At 40.9% G+C, this 24,771-nt stretch overlaps 1 protein-coding gene across 1 annotated transcript in view; it reads right to left on the minus strand.

Moving 5' to 3' along the window:
- Window positions 1–7,407: 7,407 nt before the first annotated feature.
- Window positions 7,408–24,771, minus strand: part of gabbr1b (gamma-aminobutyric acid (GABA) B receptor, 1b) — a gene marked incomplete at its 3' end in the record, with an annotated part of 74,930 nt that continues 57,566 nt past the window's right edge. The window contains exons 13-18 of the mRNA XM_083982672.1: window positions 23,425–23,532; window positions 21,654–21,747; window positions 19,823–19,950; window positions 10,140–10,268; window positions 9,512–9,655; window positions 7,408–7,695 (exon numbers count right to left, since the gene is read on the minus strand). Of these exons, the coding sequence (XP_083838798.1) occupies window positions 7,408–7,695; window positions 9,512–9,655; window positions 10,140–10,268; window positions 19,823–19,950; window positions 21,654–21,747; window positions 23,425–23,532 (891 nt within the window). The remainder of the gene's footprint in view (window positions 7,696–9,511; window positions 9,656–10,139; window positions 10,269–19,822; window positions 19,951–21,653; window positions 21,748–23,424; window positions 23,533–24,771) is intronic.

Below are 24,771 nucleotides of genomic sequence, written 5' to 3' on the forward strand. Positions count from 1 at the left end.
GGACAGATGACTATGTGACCGGGGGTCAAAGAAGATAGCTCCGCTGTGAGCCCTGCACACTCACACTGTTCTTGTCTCGCACATTTACACTGCAATAGGGACAAGACAGCACTAAGGACAGTGCAACCGTCAGACTATATCTAATGCAACATTGGTCAACTCTGAAGTCAGACTGTATGAATGTCTGCTCTGTAATGTACTGTGTACTGCCAACTCCCGAATTTGACTATTTTTTATTTATTTATTTATTTATTTAAATATTTATATAACATATTGTTTACAGTATATATTTATGGTCTTATTTACAGTATCATGTGTCATTATGTGTAATTTATTTTATTTATTTTGTCTGTGTGATGTTTACATGTAAACCTACAGGCATACTAGTGAAATGTTTTTTAAATAAAAAAAATTATAAAGTATTTGTGCATATCTGGTCATATCAGACACAAAAAAATGTGGAGATTCACCTCCTCGTGGTTTTCTGCCTCCCACACTCGGAATAATTTCAGGTTGCATCACTGATATTCAGTCAGATCAGATATGAGCCATTAGTGTGAAACTTTGTCATAACTACTGACTGAAGTCTGTGGGATATTGTTAAAAGGTGTATTGTGAAGTCACCGTGACTTTGAAGTTTGATCTTTCTTTAACCTTTAGCCCCAAAAGTCCTATTAGTTTGTCTTTGAATGCTGGTGTAAGTTGATCAAATTCAAAGAAATTTTCACAAGGTGTTAGTGAGACTTTGTTGTTCACAAAGTCAGAAGTATGTTTTGTGAACTCACCCAGTCATCAAACAGTTCGCCTTTGAGTCCAAGAGAAATTTGAGCCAAATAAGAAGAATTTCTGTCATGGCTTTACTGAGACATTTTGTCCAACCACAAAATGATATGCTTCCATACTGACTATCTCTGGTGTGGAATAAATAGCTCTTGTCTCTTGTCTTCAAAAAGGAATAAATAAAGGACTAAATCAACAAATAAGAGTGAAGCTAAACACGGTAAATACTGATCAATAGACATGGAAAACTGGAGTCAACCGATCCTGGTGAGGAGGGGTCACAGCATTTAATAAATCGCTGTGTGCTTAACCCAGTCATCAATGTTTTTTTTTGTATTGTTATGTTGTGTTTAAAGGGACAACGAGGAGTTTCTCCATCGGCAGAACGAAAAATTCTGCGACAATAAAAAAGTCTCATATTAATGGGCCCATTTTCGATAAATATATTGTTTTGTCTCTATCGTTATTTTGTTATTATTAGTGGTGGCGGAAATGCTGGGCGAGCCGAACAGCGTTTCCTTACTTTCGGTTTCGCGGCGAGTCATGAGAATAACGCCGCCGAATCGCCGTTTATGGTCGGAACTACGACGGTATGTGACCGTCTTCGAACCTCTGACTTTAATTCTTGATGAATGAAAACATGAGTCTGTCTTGTCTTGTTCTTGTCAAAGAATTTCACGGTGCACGCCAAGGCTCATAAATGTAGTGTGAAAACGCTTCGCTTTTCCAAAACTCCTCGTTGTCCCTTTAATATATTTTAGTATAATATAATATAATATAATATAATATAATATAATATAATACAATACAATATAACATTACATTACATCATATCAATTATATTCAAATAAAATAAAACATGTGGATGAAAAACCTCCACCAAGCCTCATGATGACACATCCTGGTATTTCTTAACACTTGACTTGGCAGTAGAGTGGTTTGACACGTTTTTTAAATGAAGATGCCACCAGAGCATGTCCGTGTTTTCGTCATCAGTGACAGTGGATAATTATAGCCCTGGTATTATTTCAGACACCATGACTTAGCTCTCACCTCTGTATCTACTTATTCAAAGGGGAGTGAGAAAGTTTCCAGCAGAGTGGTAGTTCCTCAAAAGCGGCATAAAAAAAGGGAAGGAAAGAGGGGAAGTCCCTGGGTAACCCACTGCCTCCCTTCATCATCAGCAGCATCACACTGTCCAGTTTCCTTCATGATTTGACAAAAAAAAACACGTTGAATGGAAAATTAAAAGCTAAACGAAATGAAATCATACATTACACCAACAAGTTGGATACTTTTTATGCATAAAAAAAACCCCAGCATGAGATAAGAAATAGGAATAAAAACTACTGGGAATGAAATAGATGTATTACCTCTGGCATGGATGGACTAAGAGATGATGGGACCTCCTACCCACCCATCCTGCAGGCTATTTAATTTATTCATCCATCCTAACACTGGGCTAAGATAACCATATAGGCACAAACAACCTCATACTCTCACATTCACACCTATACAGGCAAGTTGGAGTCACCAATCCACCGAAAGTGCACGTCTTTGGACTGTGGGAGTTAGATTCAGTGGAGTGGGATTTACCTGTGAAACTGCTCTGTATGAAACTTCACTAAACAGACTGTACTTTCACCGCCTCTTCACTTTGCAATGCAAGCAGCCTGTAGCCTGCAGCCTGTGTCGGTGCAGCACCTCTCCGACCACAAGCCACAGCCTGAGGAAGACAGTGAAACTCTCCGGCTCTCTCCTCCACGGGCTCATTTCCATACATAATCATGGTTTTAAATCTCCCTGATGTAAGTCACCACTGGTTTCTGTTTCTGTAATCTAACTATGAACCTTTAACTATAAAAGTCAGCCACACCGCTCTATGAAGCTGTGTTAAATGCCATCGTTAGCAACATGATAAGACACACACACAACAACAACAATGGTAACATGCTGATGTTTAAAGGCTCTGTCAATGAGACCAAACAGTAATATAACAGCAAAAATAGGTGATAGGTGACCTTTTCCTCCACTGAAGACACAAACAGGTAAATCTTCATCAAGCGAGGCCTCAGGTTGGCTGGACAACTGTTGAAACATCCAATACAATCTCTTTATTTATTCAGGACAATCCAAAGTGGATCAGTTCAAAGCTGAATTCCTTCCTCTGTCCAACTGTGGAGCCAATACTAGTCTGACTTCCCAGAGATGAAGAAAAAAAATATGAATGCATCTGAACTTTGGTTTATGTGATAAAGTTTACAGAGTCCGGATCCCTGCCAATCAGTGCCAGGACCTCGACCTCTTAAACCCTTTGTTTACACGGAGGCAGTTCTTGTTGCTCCATTGGCCAAGTCATGTCCATTTAAGTTTCTTTATTTGGCTCCGATGTGAAAGAAACTTAAAAATTACTGCCTAAAAACACATTAAAATGCCATAATCAGATCCCTGAAATCCCTTTTCCTGCCTGTTCCTGGTATATACACCACAAAAGTTGTGTCATTTGACTGTTTCAGGATGTGGCAAGACTCAGAGTTGTATAGTCTATATCTATACTCTATACCGAATGAATGAACAGGAACGGAGCCAGAACAGTTCCCTGAGGAGCCCCAGTGCTGCTCTGCCACTTTTACTTGTTCGGTAATTCACCATCACCATTCACCAGCTTCATGTCACAAACAAACCCATAAGAAGAAACATCGCTATAAAATCATCGAGCAGATGTTACGACATTTCATTGGATAATGAGGTACCATCATCGTGTCAAAAAGCCATCAAAATTCAACATGGACGACAGTTTGAGAAAAACAACAAGTTTTTTTATTTTCATTCTTGCATTTCAAATCATCTCTGATATCAGATATTACAGCATGTAGAAATATACTTTGATGACTGTACCACATGAAATACAGCTTTGTATATGCAAAGTCCAACGTCATCATTATTTACATCGTCATTATTTACATTTAGTCTGTTTTTTGCACTATCGGCGTCACTGACATCATCACTGCTCAGATCGATGGTTTAATTAAAACACATCATTACAGATAAAACCTACGGCGGATATTTACACGTGGTCACAATGTTTTCACTGTTTTTTTTTTTTTTTTTTGACATCTGTGCCTCACACTTGTAGATATTAAGCCAATTTAGAAAAAGGTCAAATTAGCCACACACTGCTACCACACAGAGAGAACAGGAGACTAAAGAACCGACTCTTAAACCTCAGTTAGAGAGAGCACACATGACAATAGATGTGTCATGAGAGTTTGAGACATTGGAAACAAGACATATCAGCAGGGCTCACTGAGAAAAGTGACACTGGAGTAAAAAAAAAAAAAAAAAAAAAAAGCTGCGCTCTCAATGACAACACAGGGAGCAGCAGGTACTGTGTTAAATCCTGTGCAGCCATGAGCGTCTCACAAAAGGCTGAGCATCCCCGGCCTCAGACTGTCTCAAACCACATAGACATGCTTTTCTTCTATTTTATTTTATTTTATTTTTTAACTTAACTCTAATATCTACGACTGAAGCTACAGCATTGACAAGGAAGTGTTTAAGACCTCTACTTTGTCGGAGAGCAAAGATGAAGCAGGGCAAGGGTGTTAAAGAGGCTGCAGCTTACTTCCTGTTTCAGTCAGTGGTACTGTCATTTCCTGCCAGCGACAACCACCGAACTAAACTGTCGAGAGCCTGAAGCCTAACAAAACCCTTTAAATGACCAAAACATCATCACACCGAACCCTTTTTGTATGATCCTGTGATGCTACTGCTCAAACAAACAGTTTTTTTGTTTGGTGGAAACAACCTACAGATTTCCATCCTGTTTGCTATGGTTTAATATTTTAGCAAAAACACTTGTTGGGGAGCTACTTTGCAAGAAAGTGCAAGAAAGTCAGGAGCAAACCGGTGGATCTGTTCAGTCTCAGTGTTATCACAATAAAAGCTTTTAAATGCTTTTAATGTGAAGGAGCAGCAGAAGGGAAATGTAAGGTTGGAAGATTAGCATAGCATAGTTCAGGATGTGGCGGCAGGGTTAGGGTTAGGGTTAACACTGAGGTAAACAGATGAAAGATGAAATAGATGAAATTACACACATGCTTTATTTCCCTTCAGAAAAATACAACTGCTGCTGCATTGGTCACCGCTTTAAATACTGCATTTTCTAGTTCAAACAGGTGAAACCGAACCGACAGAGTCACTGATGCACATCCAATAGCGGAAATACACAGTGAAGCAGGTGTTTGTTTGATTTATCCATCTGTTTTCTTTGAGCTCCAAGTGGAGTTCGGATCAGGACATCTTTAACTTATGACTGATACCACTCTGTGTGAAATGACTTTAGATTCTCCTTCAGCCAAGGACACAAAAGTAGAGGAGCCACCCCGTGATTCCTTGCAGCAGCATTTACCGACCGTTGTCCCTCTGACCTCTCCTCCACATCTTTTCTCGACCTCACACTGTTTTCCATTGAGGTCAAAAGAAAAGGTGGTTGGTAAAAAGAGACAGGACAATTGCTCCGCAGTATTCAATCTGTGATTCACAACATGAAACTCAGAAAGCGAAAGGTCTTCTGTGTTTGCCCACATTATTATTATTAGGGAAACACAAGTGGTGCACGTGTCACAGTTTCACTTTCTGCCATGAGAAACTCTGTCGCTGAAACTGCGGCAGGGATTCTTCCTGCTCGTCCACAGAATCCCCCACAAGAGGCTGCAGTGGTTTTACACGAGAAGTGAAAAAAGATTTCATAAGAAAAGCCTTTTTGTTTTCTTTTTTACTGAGAAGGAAAGTTTTTAAACAGACTACACTGGAAAAGTCCTAAATAGAGCAGCACTTTCAAACTGAAAAACAAAAAGGAGAAAGAGGGAGAGAGAGATTGGCCCAGACATGTGGGTTCAGACCTTATCTTGTTGCTGTGGTTTGTTGTTTTTTTCCTAATTTAAAATCTATTCTAAATGTGCATCTGAGAAACCAGGGCTGCCTCATTTGACACCGTTCTCTGAAAACATTGTCTCAGAAACCGAAAAAGAAGAAGTGAATTTCTGACGAAATTGCTCTACAGACAAAAATAGACCCACACACTGTAGAAATATGAGCGATTTCTGTGTCACATGCAGCATGAAGGTTAAATTTAAAGTTTTGTACAGATGGAAATTTAACAAACAGGAATGACATTAACATGTGAAGGTGGTTTTTTTTTTTTTTGGTTTCTAACCAAATATAATTCACAGTCTCACAATGACAGCAGCAGCTTCACTTCCCTCTTTAACCCCTGAATCCCTCTCATGAACACACTCAGTCTCTTTGAACAGAGACCTGTGATTATGTAACAAACAACCACCGGCAAACACTTAACAAGAGGAACTGCAGGTGAAAAAAAAGCAAATGTGGCTTAACTAATTTATCTGTTTTTGCAAGTTTGTTCAGACCAACTGATCAAACGTTACTTAAAGGGCAAATGAAACAGGCACGTGCCAATCGACCACAATTAAGTTTATATTTGCCACATTATTATTATTATTATCATTTTTTTTAACTCAACCACGTTAACTTTAACGCATCAAGTCAACAGCATTTTTCATTCTATGGCACCAGTTAACATTAAATCACCTCCTATTACCACAACATACAGTACAGTATAGATGAGAGGCGACACTTGACCAGCTCACCTGGAGCACATACTCTGTCACACACCTTTGTCCATGCTTATTATTATTATTATTTTTTAATCTTACTTAGGTTTCTGTAATGATTCGATAGGATATACATTGAAATGATTGTGGAGCTCCTCTCTCTCATCGTGTAAATGCTCGACACCAAGAGACGCTGGCTCACACGTACAATGAAAGACTTCCTGTTGCTTTGATGATGCTCCCAGATGCAGCAATATATAGGTTCAGTCTGATGTTTGTGCAGCTTTTTTGTGCAGGTTTGTATGTTTTCATTCTCAAGGCCTTTTAATAAACCATTGTGTTTGGAATGAACTATAAATTAAACCTGTTAGAAAGAAAAAATCATATTTTCAGTGTGATACTGCACAATAATCCTCAGGCTACTTATCTATACCCCACAGGTGATCAACAACACTGCTCCTATGGATCATCAATAGGTCACGTTTTGACACTTAGCCTCAGTGCACATCCTTACACTTATCTTCATCTTCAGCCACTGGCATGGACGTAAAATTAATGTTCACTTGATTTGAAAATAAATCGAATAAACGTTGCCAGCATTACGTTTAATATCAGAGAGGCTGCTGAGGCTGCAGCCCACTGAGCCAGGGGTCAAACTCTGAGACGTTTTCTTCTTCCTCTCGAACTGAACTCTGGATGGCACGTGATGAACCACTGGCAGATGACATCATAATAAACGAGATGTATGTACAGTACAGCAGTAAAAACAAGGTTGATCACATCTAACGGAGGAACAGAGGTGGAGGCGTAAATCGTCACTGGTCGTCTTCCGGCCTCTGCTGATCAGTGGAATGAGTTTTGATTTATTTATCGTTCAAAAAGGGGGTTTGAACACGTTTCATTTCCTCGACTTGCGTGGCAATAATCCTCATTACTGCCTCCCCTCCTTTCCCCCCCACAACTGTTCACCACCACCACCACCACCACCACTTCACTTGTAGAGCAGCTGTAGCCGGCTGGTGTGGCAGTTATTTCGGCTCAGCTTGCTGTCCGGCTGGTAGAGGCTGGACGAGTTGGCGAAGGACGCCGGGACGGGGAGGGGGTCGGAGGTGGGGGCGGGGTATCCCGGGGGAGGGGCCAGGGACCTGGGGTCGCTGTGGGTGATGGTGAGGGGCGGCGGGCTGTGGTTCTGGTTGGTGACGGTGGAGGCTCTCCTCCTCGACCGCAGCGCCTGGCGCTCCGACAGCTGGTTCCTCAGCTCCGACACCCGCTCCTCTTTCTGTGGAGGCAGACGAGTGTTTCTTACATGTGCTGTCACTTTACATCAATGTTTTCTCACAGTTATCAAGTGAAGCAGCAGTTCCCAACATTCGACCGAGGCTAAATAACACCTGAGCGCTTTTTATTCTAATTTTTGTATTTGTATTTGTATTTTAAATTAAAAAGTGGAACAACAACAACAAAAAACATACAAAGTATATAGTAGATAAAGCAAATGTGCAGGAGAAACAAAAAAAAAACCCTAAGGGCTTGTCAAGTGGTCCTCCTAAAGATAAACTTTCAATATACATTTAATTTACAGTAATGTGAAGAAAAACATAAAACAATTAGAAAAGAGAGAGAGAGAGAGAGAGAAAAGCTATATTGTGTGGTGATGTAAAGAAAATATGTGGATTATGTGTTGCTCAACTGGGCCAATAGAAAGTGAATTATTTGTTTCTTAAATGAATTTATGCTTGTGCAGTTTCTAAGGTGGATTGGTAATGAATTCCAAAAGTGCGGACCTCTAAATCTAATTGAGAACTGAGAGAAAGTAGACTTGAAAAAAGTGGGATGAAGATTATTTGCTGTCCTAGTGTTGAAATTATGAATCTGGGAATTGAACTGAAATACAGTTTGGAAACAGATTGGAAGTAACTTGTGAATATATTGATAAACAAAAATGGTACTGATCATTTGGGATATTTAGCTTTTTTTATTTGACAGGGGGAGATCATTTCACCTCCACGCTCTGACTGTCTTTTCTTTTAAATCTTCCTGCGTCTACCGAGCATCCACCTTGATTCTCTCTGGTTTTTAGTCATAGATGTGACCTAGATAATGAGGACATGATGAAAAAACATCCGTCTTTCACTGATCACAATGACAGGCCTTAATGTTAGAAAGAAAATGACATTTTTCATTGTTTTCAAAGATAATTTCATTTTTTTTGTTTTGGTTCATTTTGGTCTGATTGGTTCCACTTCTCCAGTGAAACTGATTTAGTTTCATTTATTCAGACTCAGAGATATTTGTCTCTCTGATCACAAAATAAATCCAGTCCACAGTGGGGCCACATGCTTGTTTTCTTCAGGCCCAATTAGTGGCCAAAATCTGGCCCATGTCCAGCTTGACTGTCAGATGTGAAAGAAAATATGTCCGTCAGAATTACAGTCGGATTTAGTGTTTGGACCAGACTCAGACCGAGTATCATTTTGCTACCTGTGGATTTCCTCCTTCACACAAAATGAAAAATGAAAATAAGTAAAGAGAGTCCAATGTGCATGACTCAGTGTCAAATATTTTTCTTGACTATGAAAATAAAAAAAGGAAACAAAAATCTTCAAATCAGAGCTTCTTTCGCCTGACTAGAAACTGTTTGCTGCCCATGCTGTCATGGAGATGCCTCAGCTGTTGTTAAGGAATGAATATGTATCTGTATTTCTGCTGAGCAAGAGTGTGAGATTAGATGAAAGCTGTTTTGTCAAATTTGTAAAAAAGCAGAGAAAAGAAAAAAAAAGATTAGACCAGTGGTTCCCAACCTTTTTTGGCTCGTGTCCCCATTTTTACATCACAAATTTCTGGTGACCCCGCGATCACGGCCGTCAATCAAGATGCGCCAGCTCAGATATTTTTATATGCTTCATTTTATTTGAACTCGATTTATATTTGAGAAAGTGAAAGTATAGAATACAATTGTTTAAGATTGTGTAAGTAATTTTTTCTTTCAATTACTAGACATTTCAGGCGACCCCATTTGAATTCCCGGCGACCACACATGGGGTCCCGACCCCAACGTTGAGAAACACTGGATTAGACATTAAGACGTGTCTGACCTCCTGGATGATCTTCTGCAGCTCCTTGTTCTCTCTCTCCAGCTGTCTGGACTTCTCCTCATCGTTGTTGTTGGTGGAGGAGCCCGTCTTCATGGTCTCCTGGGCGTCCGACTGCCACTCGCCCCGTGTGATCAGCCGCCGCATCTATAGACCACACACAGTGACACACACACACACGTTGTCTTAAGCACATTAAATACCCAACCTGACTCAATAAAGTTAATACATTGTTGCAATCATGTGATGCAGCAGAAGGTAAAAAAGATGGATGATGGAGAAAGAAGAGAAGAAGCACAGTAACTAATGAGATGTGAGGCTGAACAGTATAGCTACAGTTTTGTGGAGCGCTTTCCTGTTTGCACAAAACACTGACCAATCAAACCGGTCTCCAGAGCCGTGGATCAATACACGCAGACAGAGGCCGGTGCCGACAGAGACCTGAGCAGGTACCGATGCTGACACAGCACAGCGGGACCAATTTACAGGTCATTATTTGATATATATCAGACCAGCCCACCGATGAAAGGCAATTCATTACGTCTGACACTTAAAGTGCTGCTGTAATCTGCAGGGAGGGTTGAGATGATGAGAGCCGGACAGCCATCTCTTCTAGGTTTTTTTTTTTTACCTTGGGGACGAACAGAACCACCAGCGTGATGTAGACGGAGAAGACGATGGCCAGGGAGGCGAAGGCGAAGGAGGCGTCCTGCTGGGAGGACAGGATCATGGTGACGGGGGCTGTGATCATACACAGCACCTGAGGAGGACAGGTGACACAAACAGTCATGGTTAGTACAGAGGAAGATCTGGTTCATTTTAGTTTGTTTCACACGTTTCAGTCATGTACTGTACTATGTTTATACTTCCTCTAGTCTATAAGTTCATCCATCCATCCATTGTCACCCTGAATAGGTCGCCTGTCAATCACAGGGTCGTCATGTAGAGACAAACAACCTAACACACTCACATTCACACCTTTGGATGATGTAAGTCTCCGATCACACAGCCACACCCACACAGGCGCATTAAAATCCTAAACCCAGGAATCGAAGAGAGGCAACACGTCCACGTCTATCTATGTTGTTGAGAATTAATCAGATACCATATAATGAGACATTACAGTTACAAGTTACTCCATAAAGTTTAAGATTTTCCTTAAAGGGATAGTTCAACATTTTGGCAAATTGGCCCATTGCCATAATCCCTATAGTTTTAGGAGTAGGTTTGTTACCTTTAATTGACGGTGCAAGCTATTTTCAGAACGGCGGAGCAGAGCCGCGAGCTGCTCAGAGCTACGCTACGGAGGCTAATGGGATTTCTTGGTTTCCCTCATCAAACTCATCAAATACACAATCCAACAACTCCAAAACGCTCTGGTGGACAAGTTGTGACCTGCACATTCACCACGCTATGAGATAATAACAGAACGTTACGAGACGGAGTTGTTTTCGAGGTAAATGCAGAGACTGCTTGCCGAAAAATTCTGCTGTTTTGCATGATCTGAGTTCATGGTGATGAATGAATGAGAGCTGGAGAAGCCACAGGTCGTCTCTAACGGAAGGAACTGAATGAGCTCTACGGTTTTACGCCACATGATCTTTCAGGTCAGTGGGTTACACACAGTCTGGTCAGTGACGTGCAGGGTCTCTGGTGATGGTGGTGGTGGTGAGTGGGGTTCCCGTCAGAACAACAGGAGGATGAGATAATAGATACCGGTACTTTTAATTATATCTGCTTCCTGCAAACATCTGAGTAAGTATTGCACCTATGTAGACAACTTGAGTTAGTCATCATCATCATCATCATCATCATCATTATCGGTTGGCAACTGTCTCAGTAATCAAAGTGACTGTTCCTTCTTGACCACAATTTGACTTTGGTGACTGTTACCATGGAGACAATGACAGAAAAACGATGACAGAATATCCTGTAGAGACGGTCTAGGGACACAATAATCAATCAGACCGTATGTGCCAATAACCTTGAGCTGGACCATGCTGCCCTCTAGTGGCTCTGTCTATGCATGTGTCTATATCATTCTGTATCACAAGCGTATGATATTATAAAAAAAGAAGTTACATTTTTTATGCTTTCAATAGCATTTCCTTTTTCTTTTTCTTTGTTTTCTAGTTCATTATTATGATTTTTTGTAGTAGTTAAGGAGATTTGACTTTAAGTCAATGAACCACTAGCAAAATCAAATCATCAACATCTGAACTGTGCAGCTGCAGCACTGTGGCTCATCACTGCACTTAATTACTGTTTAAAATATGTATACTGTACAATATCATAAGAAATGTTTGTGTTTATTTTCTGCTGTTAACTGTATAAGAAGCAGCAGCTGTTTGACTGAAGTATCTTCATATCGCTACAGACAGTAACGTCTGTGGACTCCTGCTGAGGTTTCTAATCTTTTGTTCTATTGATAGACGAACAACAGACACAGCTCTCTGTTGAATGTGATATAGATCCACACGCTTCATATACACACTGCTCAACAATCAACACATCGCAACCATTAGCTAATAAACTGCCAACTGAGTGTGTATTGTATCTATCAGGCTGGATTTACCTGGTTGCTTTCAATGCAGCTGCTGTACCAACACACACCTGTAGCTTCAAGATATTCTTTGATTTAATATCTATCCTACATTATTATTGTTACCTCTGATCTTCCTGCTTTTAAAAATAACATTTACTTTCTTCTTGTATCTGACAATGTCCCTTCACTTAACTGTCACTGCAGTGAGCATTTCTTTTCAGTCCGACTTGGATTCCTATACAGTAGTTGAATTTTAATATTCCACTTCCTCTTCCTCCCTGTTTATTCTCGTCTTTATTGGAATTGGAGGTTGAGCACAGTTGAGAGAGAGAGAGAGAGAAGTGTCGGTCAGACATGACAAAGAAGAAGAGAGTGAGATGATACAGGGAGGAGATGAGTCAGACGGAGAGAGAGCGAGGGTGGAGGAGCGAGAGACGCAGCAACTGAGCCCGACATCAGATGAAATGAGAGAGAGAGAGAGAGAGAGAGAGAGAGAGAGAGAGAGAGAGAGAGAGAGAGAGAGAGGTGGAGGTGAAGCTGGAAATCGATGGATATTGCTCAACAGTCAGTCATCGCTGTGCAGAAGCTGAAAAATCCCATCCATCCCTCCCTTCGGCCGGCTTTTCTCCGCTGTGTCATTACTTACACACGGCGACGCACAAACACTAGTCCTGCCCTGCGCTCACACACAACTCGTCTGATTCATTTCAGCCACCTCACTGGAACAAATTGCATTTTTGTGCAGCGGGGTCTCATGGGGGGCTGGGCCGCTGTCATTCACCTGCAGACAGACCGTGTCCACGCCAGTGTTAAAATAAAGACAAAAAAACAAAATACTGTAAGATGGAACTTTTGGAAAATCAAGATGATTAACATTTTTAAAGGGATAGTTCACCCAAAATTGAAATTGCACTCATTATCTACTCACCCTCATGTCGACTAAGGGCTGGGAGAAGTTTCAGAGTCCTCCGTGGCTTCTCTGAGTTACAGGGGGTCTCGGCGTAGCAGTGCATGTCCATATGACGGTTGCAAATGGATACCAACTGTCTTCGTAACAAAAAGACACACCAAAAAACATCCAAAAAGAGGAGCTTCCGCTACAAACAAGCTTGAAATATAGACTTATTTAATTTTTTTCGGAACAATTTCGCATTTCGGGGCTTCAATACAAGACGGACATTACATACGAGCAGCATGGAGGTATTTGGATGTTTTTTGGTGTGTCTTTTTGTTACGAAGACAGTTGGTATCCATTTGCAACCGTTATATGGACATGCACTGCTACGCCGAGACTCTGAAACATCTCCCAGCCCTTAGTCGACATGAGGGTGAGTAGATAATGAGTGCAATTTCAATTTTGGGTGAACTGTCCCTTTAATCAATGAATTAAAAAAAGAGAGGATGAATTAGTCGCTTTTGCCCCGCTGCGCTGGGAAGAGTCCTGTTCCAGGAGGAGACGGATTAATGGACTGAATTCATCTACGACCCAATGAGCAGCGACCAAACAGCTGAGACCGTCTATGGAAAAAACGTGGTGGAGGACATAAAGCACAGCTAATGTAGCCATCAGGTGGAGGTAACATTAACGTCACCCTCCAGTCGGCTGCTGTCAGGAGCCAACACGCTCCAGGATTAATGTGGGTCCATCTGAAACCGTCCTCTAGAGTCCTCCACGCCGGGACCGATGCTATCTGATGACTGTCTCCTCCCAAACTAAAGCCCAGACACTCAACAGTCAACAAGTGAGCGACTGCGGCTGCATGACTTATTGTGCTTCCCCCCCCCCCGCAGGAAATAAATAAATATTAAACAACCAACAGAGAAGAAAACTGTGATTTACCCTTTTAGCTTTCTCCAGACTACAGTGACAGAGACAATACTGAACCACACAGGTTTGTAGCTAAGCTAAGAACAATAGGGAACACTGTATTATACAGTGGCATGCAGAGGTTTGGGCACCCCTGTCAAAAAGAACTCCAAAAAGGCATGAAGTTACACATGAAACACTATTTTGCAATATTTTCAGCAATATCCTTTTTTGTTTTCTACAATTTTAGAGTTGAAAATGGAAACAAAGCTGCACCCTGCCAAAGGATTGGAAACCCCGGAGACTGGAGCTCTCAGATTTTGACCAAGGTATCAGATAAAGATATTTACTATTTAGCTACTAGGTACTAACTATGCAGGGGGGGCAGACCTTTGCTGCTGGCCCTTTTCCTTTTCTGTCATTTTGAAAATGTAAAAGATGAAAATGAAAAAAATATAAATATATTGTTTAAAATGTAAAGGGGATATGTCATCTGTTACTTTATGTCTTTTGGAGATCATTTCATCTTCCACTTGCTTAACTGTGCACAAACCTTTGCATGCCACTGTATTCCAAAGCACAAATAAATCCAGTGTAACTTAGTGTTTTTAAATCTTTGTGACTATGTGTCTATATAGACTACTAGAGAGCTACTTTATTCAGTGTTTCTACTGGTTTTAATCCCCTAATCTGTTATGGTTAGGAGGATGCCTCTGTGGAGAATTTAGCTGTAGAAAAAAAAAAAAAAACTGCCGAACGTCTGCTTCATAAGTTATCAGAGAAACAATCAGAACAAAGATCAACAGCAATCTCAGCTCCCAGCTCTACGCTGACTTCTCTGTCCTCCGTCTGAATCCAAACCAGGAGAAGCTGACGGGAAATGGTGATGAAGACAACAACTCCCATGATCCCACATTATTGCATGACTTCACCCAGGGCCGTCGTTTGTTATTGTTTTGATGGATAGCCCCTTAAAGGAAGTAGAAGAGTCAGAGTAATCATTGAAAATAAAACTGCTCTGAGAAAATATGGTTTAGCCTCTCTGTTGTTACAAGGTTGGATGTAAGTGCTGCCAAGAGTTTTCTAAGATTTTCTATAAGGAGTTGGAAAAGGTTAAGAACCACTGGATTAAAGAGACTTTGCTTTTATCTCTATGACCCATCATGTGGTTCCACTCCATCAAACACCAAGTCAAGCTTCATGTGAATCGGCCATAACTTAGATCAGGTCAGTAAAGCCTAAAGACCTGATGATAACTGCACTGAAACGTGTGACAAGGTGGAAATTTAAGTCCTGAATGTTTCTGTTGCTTCATAGCTGCAGGTTTTGACGACGTCCAAGCACAGAGATACATGTCTTTTACCTCTGATTATATACCACCATGCTGATATTTAGGGTTTTTTATTAATCCAGCATGTGAATTCAGTTTCCTTATGTCCACTTTTGGACAGTGCATAGTGTTTTTATTGGTACTACATTCTCCTCTTGTTCCTGAAATTATTATGGACCATTTCCTGTTCCAAAATGTGCACAAACAGCTGTTTTTTTTTTAATCTATAAAATGTAGATCCCAGAAATAGATTGTGGAGCTAAGCAACATTTTGCAGACAGCAGCTCTGGGATCAAACTAATTTGTTTTAAAGACAGAGGGTAATCTGACAGACCAAAACAGAAAGAAGAGAGGAAACGCAGCAACAGACACATACATACACCCCCCCCCCCCTCCCCTCCTTCCCCCTTGTACCAATTTGCATTTCACCCACTCAGTTTAGGCTTAAATTGGGTTCAGCGCATAAAGGATAATCCTCTGAGATGAATTAAAATACGACAACAAGAACAAAAAATCACAAAATCAGCCGTACTGGAGATGGTGTTGATTAAAATGCCACTTTGAGTGTGTGTGTGACTGGCATTTGAAACCAGCAGCAGATGCCTCACTCGTCTTTTAAATTATCATGCAGAGCAGAATACAATTTGTCGAGTGAAATTTGGTTGCAGTGAAAGAACTTCTTGTTCTTGAATGCGCATTAAAAAGCTGACTTCTTCTTCATGTGGCTGTGTGACAGAGCCACCGGGCCCAGCCAATTATAGACAGACAGAGCAGCGGCGTCTTTAAAGAACACTTGAAGGGAGGATGTCAGAGTTATTCACACCAGGCAGAAGAAAATCCTGCAGAAACCATGCTCACAGTCACACCTCATAATATCACCTCAACAGCTGATGTTATGGATTCAATGTGATGCTATGTGACTCTATATGATACCATGCAATGCTACAGTATGTGACTCTACTGTATGTGATGCTATGTGACTCTATGTAATACCATGCAATGCTACAGTATGTGATGCTACAGTATGTGACTCTACGTGATGCTATGTGACTCTATGTAATACCATGCAATGCTACAGTATGTGACTCTACTGTATGTATGTGATGCTACTGTATGTGACTCTATGTGATACCATGCGATGATACAGTATGTGACTCTACTGTATGTGATGCTATGTGACTCAATATATGATGCTATGTATGTGATCCTATGTGATAGGGATGTCACGATTACTTGTTTTCACAATCAATCGCGGTATTAAACGCCACAATTAATTAATCGTAAAGATTCCTAAATACCGTCACTTCCCCAAAAAAAATTATGTCTGAACCATATCGGCAGATGTGCGCCAAAATAAAGGTAAATGCTCAGATACTGGTCCACTTAACTAACGTAACATTGAATTGGTAGGAATTTAAATGTTAACGTGTCATTTGTATTTAAAAAAACAAAAAAAAATGATTAAAATAAATGTAAACATTTGGTATAGATGACAATTTATGACCTGAATATTTCAAATGCTTCCCCTAGGGGGTTAATAATTGGTCATATATTATTAGATACTTGAAATATTTTGTGTAAAAGTAATGTAATTATATTTTGACTATATTTGATTTTACACATTCATAGTGTTGTGAAATTAATTAATGCATAACAATCGTGATAATCGTAACACCGTGATTATTTCTCTGACAATAATTGTACCAAGAAAATTTATAATCGTGACATCCCTACTATGTGATACTACGTGATTGCATGCGAGTCTATATCATATAGAGTATTATTGTCATATTATGACATTCTGTATAATGCTATGGGACTCTATGTACAGTAACTCTATGATATGGATGTGATGCTGTGTGGCTCTATGTGATGCTACTGTATGTGACTCTGTGATGTTACGTGACTCTATTAGACTCTATGTGATGCTACGTGATTGCATGTGACTCTATATCATATAGTCATAATTAATGCAATTGCATTAATGTCATATTATGACATTCTGTGTGATGCTATGGGACTCTATTGGACTCTATGTGACTATGTAATGTTATGTGACTCTATGTGATGCTGCATGATACTATGTGATGCTATGGGACTCTACAGTATGTGATGCTATGCGATTCTATACTGAGCTTTGTAATGCGGTTGGTGCTGTATGTGCACTAAAACAATGCAGTGTTAGTGTCAGCTATATGACGGTGCAGCAGCATAAGAAGAAGAACAGCGTGTGTGTGTGTGTGTTAACATGGCACACAGATGTGGAACATGCGTCTCTGAGGAGCTCTGACATGTGACTTCATTGCTGCTGATGATGAGGACACATCACAGCCCTGTCACTTCAGGTCTCTGTGGCTCCTGCAGAGCCTCATGCAGAATGTGAGAAAGTGTCGGCGTCGTCATTAAGGCCACACACAAACGCAGACACACACACACACACACACACGCTGGGCTGCAGAGCCCACCGGCTGGCTCCGCCCTCATTTAAGACCAGGGATTGGGCTGGAGGTGAGTCTCGCTGCCGAGGACGGCGGCTCTTCCCCAGCGGAGCGTGAAACAAAGGAGGAGAGGTCAAAGAAGAAGTCGACACGCCTGCTGAGAGAGGCTGTGCTGCTGAAGGATTGGAAGTGAAAGACCAAGTCTGCAGACTAACACAGAGCCTGCAGAGAGGCACGGTACTGACAAACACATTAGTCTGGCTGCCAACAGCTACAGCCACAAACACACACACTAATCAGCCTTTTCATATGGAGCCTATATATAGACAAGCTCACCAGTCACAGAGTCACAGCCACAGGGACATTTTGCTTTTCAGATTTATTCCTCAGATTACCCTACAACGGTGCATTCAATGTCCTGTGGCACTGGTGAATGAACGCTGTTGTACCAGTCACCTTGCAGGAAGCTGAGGTGTAAAAACATGTTTAAAGCTCCCTGCCTCTACAACGATCCCCACAGCAGAGGAAACTCAAACCCACATCCCCAGAACGATGTCAAATTTATATGAAATGTTTTATCAGCAAACGCAGCCCTGCTCACACGTCAGAATAATCACGAGTGAAACGCTGTGGTTTCTTAAAGGACAAGTCCACTAATTTACACAATAAAGCGTGATCAGACAGCATGGGTCTGATGAGAGGATGATTTTGGACAGACTTCTGTTCTGGCTGAAAATAACACATTGAAAAATGGTTTGAAAGGTCCCAAAGATCAACACTTTAAATAAAACACAGGTGTACGAAAGTGTAAAAATTGGAGCACTGCTGCTTTTCTTTTTTTTTTAAATAGCTATACATGCACAGACAGAGAAAAGACCTGTTGATGTCATAGTGACATCATACCAGCAACATTACAGTACATAAACCACCAAGGTTATTACCATTAACGAAAATGAATGAAATAACCAAAACTAAAACTGAAAAGTGAAATAAAAAAAAGATAATTAAAAGAAAAAACGATAACTAACTGAAACTGTATTGTGTGTGTTAACAAAGGTATCTAGAACGTACTGAAGTTTAAGATAAAATTCCCCTTGTTTTCATCTTTGTCAATTTTTTTATGAGCCTTTTGGATGGTTGGTTATTTAACAGTAACTGAATACATTTTTTAAAATGGTATCTTTTGTTGAGCTTTTTATTACACAATACTAACTCTGGGTTATTTGTCAGGTGCAGGATTCAAAAAGATCAAAGTAAGAAAAAACTAAAACTGATAAAAACTAATCTAAAAGTAAGCGTTTAGAAAAAAGTAAAACTAACCAAAACCAGCAAACCTGCTCTAAAAACTAATTAAAACTAACTGAATTAGAGGGGAAAAAGTCAAAACACAATAAAATTCAACTATAATGAAAAATCCAAAACTATTATAACCTTGCCTTACACCACATTTAGTTTTAGTGTTTTGTTTAAATTTGAATAGGACTCTGACATGAAACTAAAATCACTGTCTCGTGGTTGTTTCCGCCACCAACCAGTCAAGTTACATTAAATAGTCGCAGTCTGCAGAGCATTGTGAGGTCACATCGAATTTGACCTTTTGGATATAAGTTGTCAGCCATTTCATTCAATCCTTTTAGATGTTTGTTTAAAATTGTGTCATATTTGCGAGTTGCCAAAAACGTGTATTGTGAGGTAACCGTGACCTCTGACCCTTGAATCCAGATGGAAATTTGTGCCTGATTGGACTGAGGTCCTTTAAGGTGTTACGGTCCTTTACGGTGTTGTGGTTATGAGAAAGAAATGGATGGACAACTGTAAAAATGTAACGCCTCTGGCTCTGCTGCTGGCATGGAGGCATGAAAGTATGGATATGAATATGAATATACAGTATTCTCACTACTGTAGTAGCATGGTCTTGTGGAGATAGAGGCATTTTAGTGACATTTTCTGTCAGATATAAATCAGAAATCAATATATAATGAAAAAGAAATAGCCTGCAGGTTTCCCTCTCTCTCCCTCTTTACCAGTGCACTTACTGCTTTTACAGTATTATTGGCACAGTGTGTGTACAAAGGTTAGGCACCCTGTGACCTCTCCTTCAGCTTTCAGTGGGATGTTATGATGGTTCATAGGTACGGAGAAGTGTGCACACACACACAAACACACTCACACACAAGGTATTAAGTGGACTTACAGCCACGTTGTAGATGGCCATGCCCACAGCCCGGTGGTCGTTGATCTTCTCCGTGGAGATGGACTTGGTCTCGTAGGCCAGGAAGATGCCGAGCAGCAGCAGTAAGCCTTTATAACCGTACACCACGCCTGCAGATGTGGACAAGATGGAAGCTGTGAGGAAGATGGAAGAAGCGCTGCTCCACCGACTCGGTGCACTCACAGTTCACACTGCTTTCACAAACACTCTTGTGTGGAGCTATGTGACTCCTGCACTGTTACTCTTCCTATAGACAACAGGAAATTCACACAGTAAATCAATCAGGGCTGTTGTTGTTATGCAACAGGTGGAGGACGAGGGATAAAGGTATGCAAAAAGGTTCAGTTTATTTTCAGTACAGTGAACTAAACATTGCATTTCTTTTAACATGATGAATTTATCTTGTAAACATGAAGCTGTAATTGTATCATTACAAAAACTAAGTCATCAAGACTTATCAAGTAAATGAAAAATAAATAATTTCATTATAAAATAGCATGTAAATGCAGCACAGTGCATGGTTAAAGATAGATTACATTTACATAGATCACAGCATCAATGTATCCATTCATACAAACTCAGTTTCTATTTTTGGTGGTCAAAGTGATTTAATCCTTGTAGAAATGAATGCTAACATTTTCTAACTTTATAGTTTATTGTCTCTTTAGATCAGAAATAAATGAAATCCTGTAGTGGAAAGTAATTAGTTTGATTTTGTTGTTGGTTTGGTTTTAACTGTCTTCTACTGCATTTATTATATACAGTAGGTGCGGTGGATATGTGAGGATATCTGTCTTTTCATCTGTATTTCATTTATTACAGGAAGAAAATGTGATTATTACTTGCTGATTGCAGGGAGAGAGAGAGAGAGAAAGAGAGAGAGAGAGCTGGGTGAGTCAGATTGACTTACAACGAGAGAGAGAGAGCGACTCTGTATCTCAACATAAACGTCTTTACCTCCTCTCTCTTATCTCGATTCTCCCGGTCTCAGAAGAAAAAGAAAAACATTTGCAGAGATGAAATTAGACACTGACTCTATGTGTGTGTGTGTGTGTGTGTGTGTGTGTGTGTGTGTGTGTGTGTGTGTGTGTGTGTGTGTGTGTGTGTGTGTGTGTGGTATAGACTAACTGATACACACGTTTTACACAAACGTGTTACTATAGCAACACAGAAAGCTGGGGGAAAATCAAGCCCTGGAGAAAAGCAGTTAAAACCAAATCCCTTATTTGTTGGTTGTGTGTTTATTCACATTTCACGCACGCACAAACACACACACACACACACACACACACACACACACACACACACACACACACACACACACACACACACACACACACACACACACACACACACACACACACACACACACACACACACACACACACAGCAATTGTAGAGACTTTAAAATAAAACAATAGACCAAGAAACACGCTGGGAGGAATTCAAAAGGGTAAAATAATATTCCTCCTGTGTCATACTCAACAAGTTTTTGGTCTACGTGCCTCATCTCTCATCCGTCTGTGCGGCCCACCCACAACACTGCACCTCACCATCACATCCCATAATGACAGGGAACAATCTGTCTCCCTTATATTTTCACTGTGGTTGTTTCCATCATTTGGTTATGAGGCTGCATCGCCGGGGGCTCAACCATTAGGCTATTAGTTACAATATTAGCTCATAATATTACATATTAGTTATGTCCTGTACACAGGTGGGAGGAAAGATGCAGACAGAGAGACAGAGACAGAGGATGGAGAGAAACACTACTGCTGCTGCTGCTGCTGCTGCTGCTGCTGCACTCACTCACCCAGCCAGGTGTTCATCTTCTCTGAGCTGCAGTGCTCCAGTAAAGGCTGAATCAGAACGTCCAGGTCTCCTTTAGGGGCTTCTCTGGTGAATTTCTGCACACAAGTGAAAAACAGCAATGAAGAACATAATCAGATCAAATTTAAAGGTCCATACTTTAAGTTTTAGTTTTATTTTTTATTTTCACGGTGTCATACACCAAAGAGGTGCCCAGCCCAGCCAGAGATCTGATTAAAAAAGAGTGGATTTCAGGTAAAAAACACTAAGAAAAACCAAATTCTGCAACATAGGGTGGTGGGCTCAGGTGGGCGGGGTTTGGGTCATGGTCAAGAGAGGTGACATCACAAAGTTACAAATTCCTGAACGCTGGTTTTAACGCAGGATGTGTGCGTTTCTCTGTGAGAACACTGAATCTAAACCTGCGTCAAATCTTACTTCATAAAATATGACCATTTAAAGAAAATATATTATTCATAAAAGTCTAATTTATTACACATCTGTAGAATGAGATTTTAAATTTTGAATATTCACGTATGATTTAAAAAAATTACAACAACAAAAAACTGTAAACTACTCAGTTTTTAATTTTGGTGTTTGAATGAAAACCATTCATTTAAACAAATTAACTGCTAAATTAGACTAATCAGTTAACTGACAGAAAATGTATTCCTTCAACTCTCTCATGAGTTGTTTATTAAGCAAAAATGCAAAGTACTTACTGACTCCCATACATGACTTCTACTTCTTAAAATACATTTTCGGAGCGGTGTTGAGCTCAGTTGGTAGAGCCGCCGCCCTATGTGTTGAGGCTACAGTCCTCACTGCAGGCGGCCCCAGTTAGAATCCCATATTGAGTGGCCCTTTTCTGTATATCATTCCCCCCTTTCTGCCTCCCCATTTCCTGTCTCTCTCTCTCGACTGTGCTATCCAATTAAAGCAGAAGTGAGTGGTCCGGTCATTTTCGCTAATGCTGCGTTCCAGGCAGGCTTTTGAAATTGTAAATTACAGCTTCAAGTCACGACTTACGACTTTGTAGCGTTCCAGGCAACCCACTCGTATTTTTCCGACCTGTTTTACCGGTGAAAGTCACTATAACGGCCACTCGTAACTTCCGACCGGTGAACTCGTACCAGATCGAACTGGTACCACTTCACGGTCGGAAAAATACGAGTTTCCTTGAACGCACCATAACAGTCCTCGTCCCTACGTCACCACATTCACGGCGTCCCTTGGCTGCACACACAGCCCTGCATGCCGTTCTCTCTCCTCATTGGATAAAAACTGTAGGATACGATAAATGTTTTCTCCTCGGCTCAGAGCAGAGCAGAGTGACTGACAGACCCGTGTTTCAGACCAAACACTCTATGTAAGTGATTGCTGTCGGAAGATATAACTATTTAAGACTTATATTAACACAAATATATCACTCACTTCTGCTTTAAAGGCGAAAAAGCCCCAAAAAATATACTTAAAAAAAAAAAGTATTTGACATTTGATTCAAATTAAATTACCCAATGGATCTTTCCAGTACAGAGGTAAAGATAAAACTCCAAAGTAATTCACCACTGGTTAAAGTGGCACATTCTCCACCAATTTCACTGCCACTGAAAAAATGTAAATCCAAATTTCATCCATTCACTTGATCAGCAGCCCTGAGCTTTCATACTTGTCTTGACTTCTGCTTGTTCAGTTTCTTCACAGCTCACCTGAAGTCGTTCAGACCCCACAACAAAGTAGTAAGGTGCATCCGTATAAATGGAGGATCATCATACCTCCACTGTGATGTGCAGTGGATCCACAATCTGCCAGATCATGAGTGACAGGACGTCGATGCCGAGCAGAACGCCGACAGTCGCGTAAAGTTTCCATGGTTCCAGGTGCTGCTGGGAAACAAGGGGGCGGGGGGTTAGAGAGGAGGCGGTGGTCACTAACAGCAACACGGAGAGAGAGGGGAGATCAGGAAAAGGCACAAATCCTCTCCTCTTTCTGATTTTTGTGTGAGGGAGGGATTTATGAAGCCATAAATAGACTTGCCTAAGCTGGACGAGAAAACAATGATCCATCACTAACTGAGGCCAATCCAATCTGCCCTCAGAGCACCGGGCCATGACAAGAGGAGAGACAAAGAGACCATACTGATGAGAGCGCACAGTAAATAACGCTCTTCCTTTATGTATTCAGCCTCAGAGACAGACACATTTTGCAGGAACGGCTCCAACACTATAAAGTGCTTATTGATTTTGTTGCATTATTCCACTAGATCAAAGCTTCGGGGCTTTTCAGCTGGAGCGAGTGCGAAAAACGGATATACAGAAACAGCGGCTGGGATCTGATCCGTCTCCACCACCAAACAATGATGTGCGATGTTCATCCACACAATCACAGCTGCAGCTATAGCACTTATCCTTATCCATCGGCTCAAATACTAATCATCGCACTCTTTTGACAGCGAACTTGGCAGCAGTTAACCAGCGCGCATCGGGAAATATCATCTGCGCGCGTCGACTTTCTATTGACTTTAAATAGGTTCTTTCTGTCCTACTTACTTCTACAGACTCCTCTCTATTCTCCAGGCGTGCTTGCCCTTATTATGAAGCGCTGCATCGGCCGGGGGCTTCACGGTGGAAATAACAACTGAGCATCTCCAAGAAATCCAATGCTAATGCTTAGTTACAGTCCAAGAAGCAGCATGTCCTCGATCTAACAGCGGTTAGACTGAAAAGTTTAGATGAGCAGCTGTGCATTGCTCTTCAAACCTCTCAGTTCTCATCTCTGATGCCATTTTCTCGTAGAACCTGTGCTTACGTGGTCTCAACCCTCAGCCTGACCTCACTGCCACATCTATTTTAAGATGGGGTTATATTTACCAGCAGGAGTCTGACTGCAGCAGTCCCTCTGTGGATGTATTGTGCTTTAATTGGGGCCTGAGCACCGATCCACATTGTTTTTGTGCCTGAAGATGCTAAAAAAAAAATCTCGGAATGAAATTTTACACATGCATCAGGCCTGTCATGACACACGGGTGTGGCACAGAGGCTCGATGGTGCGAACCAGAAAATGTCAAAACCCTCTTGTGGCCCTAAACCAAACAGGAAGTCGGCCACTTAAACGATCTCCAA

The sequence above is a fragment of the Trachurus trachurus genome (assembly GCF_905171665.1).
Source record: "Trachurus trachurus genome assembly, chromosome: 11".
Classification (NCBI taxonomy): domain Eukaryota; kingdom Metazoa; phylum Chordata; class Actinopteri; order Carangiformes; family Carangidae; genus Trachurus; species Trachurus trachurus.